The sequence below is a fragment of the Phymastichus coffea genome, unplaced genomic scaffold, assembly GCF_024137745.1.
Source record: "Phymastichus coffea isolate CEN01 unplaced genomic scaffold, Cenicafe_Pcof_1.1 PCOF00060, whole genome shotgun sequence".
In the NCBI taxonomy this organism is placed as follows: domain Eukaryota; kingdom Metazoa; phylum Arthropoda; class Insecta; order Hymenoptera; family Eulophidae; genus Phymastichus; species Phymastichus coffea.
The window spans coordinates 728781-737012 of record NW_026706871.1 but is presented as its reverse complement, the minus strand read 5'-3'; the positions used below and the strand labels follow the sequence as shown (position 1 = coordinate 737012).

Here is an 8232-nt window from a genome sequence, read left to right as displayed (position 1 = left end):
GCGCAACCCTTTCCATCTCTTTCTCCCGGCCCTAGCGACGCGAGGCCACCTCTTGTTTTCTTCCTTTTTCACGAGGATTTTTCGCCTACGCTCTTTAGCGAAGTACATCGCCCACCTCACACCGATACCCGTCGATCCGTGAATCCGGGTCTTCGTTAATGCAACTATGCACACGTACATTCGTTGACCTTCGACCCACGAAGAATTAAGATTTACGACGACCAGAGGAGAAAATAAAAACGAAACGACATCTTTCAGATTCTCAATTCTCAAAGACATTTTTATAAGCTTTATATATTTTCGCACATTTTGTACGGCACTTTATTGCCAACCTTAAAGTAGCACGTTCAATTTATTAGCGAAGGGGGAGGCTTGAAAACTCATCGCTTTACCTGCGCGTTTTACGATAAATGACGCTCGTAAGTTTTTGGCCTTTGGCGCCAAAAATAAAAAAAAAGGATAACTACCGAAACGCTTCTCCTTTTTTTTCTCCGTATATTTCATCAGCGTCATCAATCGAAAAAAAGTTATACGCATTCGCGTGAAATTCACGCGCGTGCGCTTCAGCTTACGGCATTCTGGAAATATATACAGAGAGAAGCGCCTGGAGCTGTGTTCAGTTTATTTCGCCACTTTGAGCTGATGGGTTTTACGATAGATTTAGTGCATTTGCACAGAGATGCGCTTGACAAACATAGCCTTATTCCCTTTGACGTTGTTGCTGACGTTGTCCAATACAACTTGCCTTGTTTATTTTATTAGCATAACGTTGAAATGGCGATTCAAACGAACGTAATTTAATTTCAAAGCGTGCCAATGATCTCTGAACAGTCGAGAGTATAACGCGTTCGGTGAGAGCACTGGAAGCAACGGCTGGCATGTCAAATGCAACAATCGTCGCGCGCATCGACAGCTCGGCGAACAAACAATATGCCTGTGACTTTGAAAAGTTTTGGAAGGTCTCGTGGTACGAATCGGCAGGCACTACGACGCACTGTCGTACTAACGACACAAGTACGCGCACACGTGAAACCAACAATTGGACGGAATCTCGCAGGAACGTTACAAACTCAGCGTGCGCACGAGTTCGGACTCGGCATCGCCGTCGAGCCAACATATAGAAGAGGGCAGCAGCTCGCGGCGTGCAGGTGAAAGTAAATATAACAGTCGAAGAAGAAGAAGGAGACAGAGACAGGTAGCGGGATGGGAGTGGTGGTGAGCATATAGAGGGGTCGAGAGGGCGCGGCTTGTTTCAGACGCAAACCGTCCGGCCAACGACGACGATCATGTCGCCGAGGTTCATCCGAGTTGGGACTATCTGCCTGCTGCTTCTTGCCGGTGAGTACTCGATCGCTTCTACATTGCCGACTGCCCTTGACACCCGCGGTTACACGCGATCGGTCGGCGATCGCGCGAGATACGCAACCGGTTCACCTACTTTTCACCGCCTAGTCTGCTCCTTTTAACGACGATCGACGCTTGGCCAACGTCTCCAAGGTACGCGCCGGTCTGGCGGTAAAAATAAAGTGATCCGCGATCGTATGCTAATTGGAGATCGTGCCGGAGAGCCGAAACGAGAGGATAACCGGTATACACCGCGATCGACCGATCGGACGGCACTGTGCGCGCGCGCGTTATTGAGCAACGCGGGGACTCGCGCGTGTACGCGTCGTTACGAAAGCCGACGTTTTAATTGTGACTTTTTTGGAATGAAAACAACAGATCGACCGAATATCCACGCAGACCAATGCCGTGGAAAGGCGAGCGAGTCGCTTTCCCTGACTTTCTATCGACATGAGTTCGCTGACCCCCCCCTCCCCCCCCCCCCCCCCCCCCCCACCGCCCACATCTCGAAGCTACGCTCCTTTTGTATCGAATCGAAAAGCTCGTCGCCCACGCGCCTTTGCGTCGTGGAAGGACTTATCCACGAAACCAGTTAGAATGCAGGGTCAACGAGATTATTCGCTGGTCGCCGCTGATCCTTGACTCGTATACATGTCGCCTCCACCTTTCTCGGCAATTGAATAACAACCGTCCCGCGCGCATTTCAGACTCGTTTTCCTCGCGTGTTCTCCAATTATTGTATCTCTCGCTTGCTTTCGCGCGACATTACAACGCTGCCGGTATGCAGCTGCGCCAGCCGCGAACACCGCGAACGCAATGGCACTCGAGTCTTACGTCAGGCGATCTGTCAGATTGGGAGTCATAATGTGACGCTTTCTTCTTTATTAAGCATCGGCGAGGGCACAGGACGACGAAGGTGGCGAGGGACTCGACGCCAATGCCGAGGAGCTCTGCCAAGACAGGCCCGGAGATGAATATTTCCGCCTGAGCACCGACGGCGACTGCCGAGATGTCGTCAGGTAATTAGATGCCAGCAAGCGTGCGAATGACCATTACGTTTCGTTTCGAGACAAGGAATCGATATAAATAAAACGCAGATGTCTAGACTGGCGCGCAATTGGTGTCGTATACGATATCTTGGTCGTTTTTAATGTAACAAGTCAGTCAGCGGGTCGATAAGATGGAAAGTCAACCTCGTTATAGGCACGCGATGAGAATTTCACTTTTTAACCGGCGATAATTTCACCTCGCAGTTGCAATTCCGCGCCAGCTGCGAAAGAAAGTGCTTACGAACAGCAGCGAAGAAACAACGACGCGGGCAAGCGCGCAAAGCCAGTTTTCCGTGCATCGATTACACTTACGATTTACACTTCGAAACCGTGAAGCATTCGTATAAAGGCTCGTAATCGACCCGTTTAAAGCGGCGCGATGAGCGTTGTAGATGAAAGTTTTCAGCTTTCTTCGAAGATATTTTAGAAAAAAGTAATATTGTAATAACACTTCCAAAAATTAAGGTGTAAAGGAAGAAACCAAAGCCCAAAGAAAAATAACGCGAACTTTCGTTTCTCTCTCTCTCTCTCTCTCTCTCACTCAGCTGGAAACCGCGAACGGGTTTTCGTGTCTTAAAGGCGCGTGATGGAGAAAGGATTACGGCGTCACACCACACTGCCATATAATCGGCCTATAGAGTAAAAGTCGTAGTTAACGAAGTTACGCCGTCTACGCGCGCCGTTCCATTGTTTCACTCGGAAATTCAATCTCGAATTTGACTTGACTTCGTTACGTTGCCGCGAGCATTGATTGACGCTTTTCGCGCCTCGTCTGCTGGCATCAGCTGTGACCCGACGGGCTGAATACCAGAGTAGCGATTTCGATCAGGGATTTGTTACGAAAATACAGATGACTACGGTACAGCTAAAGTCCGAAAAATAAATAACAGCTGAACGTGGATGCGCCAATAAAAGTGACTCATGCACTACACGAGAAAGGCTGTTTTCAAATTTCGAAGATTAGGGAAAACGGTCGTGTCGTTTCTTAATTGTGATTCGTGAATCGCGCGACAATTTGTTGTTATTGTTGTCATGATACCGCAATCAACTGGTAGCTTTATCTTTGGCTTTTTGTTATTCTGGTGTAGGGATTAGTATTTCATAGCTGGTCGAAAGTTCATTCACCGGCGCGGAGGAAAAGAGAGAGAGAAATTGTACAGGAGCGGAAATCGCGTGATAATGAAGTAACGGAAAGGATGTGCTGTGCATCTTTTTATTAATTATCTTACGTGATGAAGAGACAGGAAACATGAAATGTTTCATTGTTGCGCTGAACTTAAAGACAAATTTGTCGCGAAACGTTTGCGGTAATAAAAGTAATGCAAGGATGACTGACAGTAGTGACGAAAAACAAATTTCGTAGGAAAAATATTGATTGAAAATAGTGCAAGCCTGGCTGGCAGAAAAGACTAAGAAAAGAATGAAAGAGAGCGAAAGAACGTTCTGTGAGATCATTTGACGATGAGTGCTGTGCATTTAGGTGTGACAAAGCAAGTGAGATCGGAGTCGTGAGGCTTGCCACGGTCAAGTGCCCCACAGGATTGGCCTTTGACATCGAGCGTCAGACTTGCGATTGGAAGACCAACGTGAAAAATTGCGAGCAGCTGGAGAGTAAGCAGCAGCGCAAAATGAGATTTTCCAATAACTGGGGAGACACTGATGCGGCGATTTTTCTTTTCTTAATTTTGCTATTTTTGTTGTCGTTTTTTTTTGAGATAAAAACCAGGTTGAATTTTTAGCATTGCGTTGCCTGTTTTGCCCCTCAGGTGCACAAGATCCGGACTCAAGCAAATCACGTGCCCCAGTGGACTGGCCTTTGATTTGGAAAAACAGACCTGCGACTGGAAGGGCAAGGTCAATAACTGTGACAAGCTCGAGAGTAAGTGACGCACGGGAATTGTCCGATAAAGGGACACGTATGTCTCTACTTTTTTTTTCTTCGTCTGTTTCGAGCAAGATTTTCCATTCCGGGATTTTTTGCCTTCAACAGGTGCTGATTATTCTTGTTTTTATTTTCTTGAGATTTTTGTACTGAATTCAAAACCGAGACTCGTTCTCCAAATACCGACATCCAACCGTATACTTCCTCGGAATTTTCTCTGCTTATTTTTTTAAAGAGGCGACTCAGTGAGAAAAAAAACCTGACCGCGATCTACCGTTTTGAGAGACAAAAGAAACAGAGAGAATTATATCGAGGAAAAAGTATGCGGTGAGATATCGTGAAGGGAACAGAGACCCGATTTGAACGTAGACTCGCGCCGTAGCACGCAATTCAACGACTAACCTTCATTCACATCATCATCCGTTCATCCTTGCAATCTTATTCAAGAGATAAAAACGAAATTATTACTCAATGAAATTACTACTCTTTTCAGTTGTGCAATCATTTTGTTTTTCCTTCTTTTACAAATTTCTTAATAATTTCGTCTTTTTTCTATACGTTCTCTAAGTTATCTACAATTTCTTTTGAATACGTCACAGCAACAATTTGCTTCCACACCTTTCATGCTTCGATTATCGCACCAAAATATAACTAAACAAACAATAAAAAAACTGTTGCTTTACTGCCTCTTATATGATTAAAACAACATGTAGAACTAACAACGAGAATTTGCTCTGATTTGGTAGTTGAAAAGTTTTCGTTCATAATAGTTTTCGATTCTCGATCTGTCGCTATATACACTTACATGCACCTCGTTACTCCTCACATTCCGGTAAATTTCATTTCAGATAATAATAAAAACGTTTCGTTTTGACAACTGTAAATCGTCCATATTTAATACCGCGTGCTCTTACGTTTTTCATCTTGAGAAATTTGCATCGGAAATAAATAAAATTACGATCCGTTATCACGAAAACGAAAATGGATTAAAAACAAAAAAAAAAGTAAAAATTGAAAATGAAAAGGGCACCACACGGAACGTAGAGTATTTACGATCGTTTTCGTTTTCTTTTGTGCTTCGCTACATCCGGTCCACCTCTGTATGCGTTTTCTTTTTATGGACCGTGTGCCAGTTACGGAAAACTTTCCCTGTGCTATACGCGCACACACCCTTAAAAACCTTGCGGTTTCGATCAAACCACTTATAAGGATATACATAAATCGATATCCATTATATTCGTAGCGCGTATGATTTTGTTCAAATTCTTTTTTTAAATTCATACAATATTCACTCACCTATCAGATATATTAGTGTCTTTATTTAAAATTTCTATTTCGAATGGCTTATTTATCACTAAATGTTTGTTTCTCATATTATCTATTATCTATTTACTCACCCGAATCTGCCTATACTCTATTCTCTTTACACTGTACAATCTCTATTCCACGCATTTTTGGTCTATTATCAAGATTATACGCGCGTGCATCGACGGCGAGAAAGTACAATACAAGTTTAGTGATAATTCCTGTGAGCGTCACCAAAAAAAGCAAAGTTTTTTTTCTTCCAATAATATCGTAAGATAAAAAGGAGAAAAAAATGACGACGACAGAATGATCAACGTTCAGACTTTTTGACGACACCGCACAATACTGATTATATTTTCGACCTTAAAATTGTATAACATTTGGACGATCGAGGTTACGAAATGTTTGTAATGCGATTGTTGTGCACACTGGGGAGGAGCTATAGTTATTTTGTGGAGTATCTTTTTTTATGTAAAAACGTAATGTAAATATATATTATTTTATTAGTACGGGCGAACTTATTACCGAGAATAATATCATTTAATAACTGAACAAATATTCTTTGCGAAGTCTGCAAGTTCAAAGAAGAAGCTCGATATCAAGTTCGTTCTATAAAATAGCAAAGCGAAAATGTAAAAATCGGTTCGCTCTGCCACGGAAGTGTCTCCCCGGCAGGAATATATCACCACAACGAGCCGTCGAGTCACAATGAATTTTTACAGAGCCGCGCAAAGTGCTGCCCATTCTAAAAACCGACGAGCCTGTCTGCCCCGAAGGGAAACTTTCTTGTGGTAACGGCGAGTGCGTCGACAAGGAACTATTCTGTAACGGCAAGCCCGACTGCAAGGACGAGTCCGATGAAAATGCCTGCAGTGAGTGTTAACTTATCAGTTCGACAAGTCGTGAATTCTATGTACGAGACTGATAATTTAGCTGAAGCATCAAAGAGTGTTGTAATTAACATCAAAGTTTAATGAGTAACATATAATTATAACGTCAATCAAGCTCTCTTTGCTAACCGCTGTTGTTGGAATCGCTAGGCGAACGGTTTACATCAGAGGAAAATTCCGGCGTAATATAGGCTAAAAACTAAAATTTTTTTCAGCTGTGGAGTCCGACCCGAACCGCGCACCCGACTGCGACCCAACGCAATGCGTGTTGCCCGACTGTCATTGCTCGGCCGATGGCACCCGTATCCCAGGCGGTTTAGAGCCGGCACAAGTACCCCAAATGATCACCATCACCTTCAATGGAGCCGTCAACGTTGACAATATCGATCTGTACGAAGAGATCTTCAACGGGCATCGTCTCAATCCCAACGGCTGCCAGATCAAAGGAACCTTCTTCGTCTCGCACAAGTATACCAACTACTCGGCTGTACAGGATCTGCACAGGAAGGGTCATGAAATATCTGTGTTCTCGCTTACTCACAAGGATGATCCACAATACTGGACTCTAGGTTGGTATCTTGCATTGACAAATGTTAAAGTTTCCTTATCGGCAAACCTTAATCTTCGGGATAACGTAGGTTCGTACGACGACTGGTTGGCCGAGATGGCTGGTGCTCGTTTGATCATTGAACGCTTCGCCAACATTACCGACAGTACAATCGTGGGCGTTCGCGCTCCGTACCTGAGAGTCGGCGGTAACAAGCAATTTGAAATGATGACCGATCAGTTCTTCACCTACGACGCCTCCATCACCGCGTCCCTCGGTCGCGTACCGATCTGGCCATACACACTTTACTTCCGCATGCCACACAAGTGCAACGGTAACGCTGGCAATTGTCCATCGAGATCCCATCCAGTTTGGGAGATGGTAATGAACGAGTTGGACCGTCGTGACGATCCAACTTTCGACGAATCTCTGCCTGGTTGCCACATGGTCGACTCGTGCTCGAACATTCAGACTGGCGAACAATTCGGCAGACTCCTCAGGCACAACTTCAATCGCCACTTGAATAGTAACCGTGCGCCACTTGGTCTTCACTTCCATGCCTCTTGGCTCAAGAGTAAGAAGGAATTCAAAGAGGAGCTTATCAAGTTCATCGAGGAAGTGCTTAGCCGCACTGACACTTATTTCGTCACAATGAGTCAGGTCAGTATTTTATTAATTTTTTTAAATTATATTATTGCAAAAAGAAAATAGTTTGAAAATGAAATGTTGGCGAATCGCACAGGTTCTGAAATGGATGCAAGAGCCAACGGAGATCCCATCTCTGCGTGACTTTGATGCCTGGAAAGAGAAGTGTGACGAGAAAGGACAACCTTACTGTTCATTGCCAAACGCTTGCCCGTTGACCACTCGCGAACTGCCCGGTGAGACGCTTCGTTTGTTCACCTGCATGGAGTGTCCCAACAACTACCCATGGCTGCTGGATCCCACCGGTGACGGCTTTTCCGTTAGAAGGAGAAAATGAGCTGTTGTTACGAAATAAAACAACGAGCGCGATGCAGTCCCGTTCGTCGGACGGCTATTTATGATAACTGATTTTTTTTTTTACGAGCCTCTGAAATCTTTCGCTTAGCGAAACTCTCGGGCATGTGTGTTGAAAGTGGCTGCCAAACTCGGCTTTCTTACCCGAGATTATGCCGTTTCTTTTATGACTGTTTTAAATAATACGAGATTAGTAGGTTTAATTAATCGAACGTG

General features: G+C 44.5%; 1 protein-coding gene across 1 annotated transcript; it reads left to right on the top strand.

Annotated features, from left to right (window-relative positions):
* Positions 1-1230: 1230 nt before the first annotated feature.
* On the top strand, positions 1231-8232 carry LOC131666757 (chitin deacetylase 1). Its single transcript, XM_058939655.1, has 7 exons — positions 1231-1338; positions 2234-2363; positions 3874-4004; positions 6303-6452; positions 6686-7039; positions 7109-7677; positions 7760-8232. The coding sequence occupies exons 1-7, from the start codon at positions 1287-1289 to the stop codon at positions 7997-7999; spliced, it is 1626 nt and encodes a 541-aa protein (XP_058795638.1). The 5' UTR covers positions 1231-1286; the 3' UTR covers positions 8000-8232.

Excerpts from the sequence above, each read along its gene's own strand:
- LOC131666757 (XM_058939655.1), top strand. The coding sequence starts at position 1,287 with ATGTCGCCGAGGTTCATCCGAGTTGGGACTATCTGCCTGCTGCTTCTT. Across the intron at positions 2,364-3,873 it reads GACTGCCGAGATGTCGTCAG|GTGTGACAAAGCAAGTGAGA; the intron begins GTAATTAGATGC and ends CTGTGCATTTAG. Across the intron at positions 7,678-7,759 it reads ATTTCGTCACAATGAGTCAG|GTTCTGAAATGGATGCAAGA; the intron begins GTCAGTATTTTA and ends CGAATCGCACAG.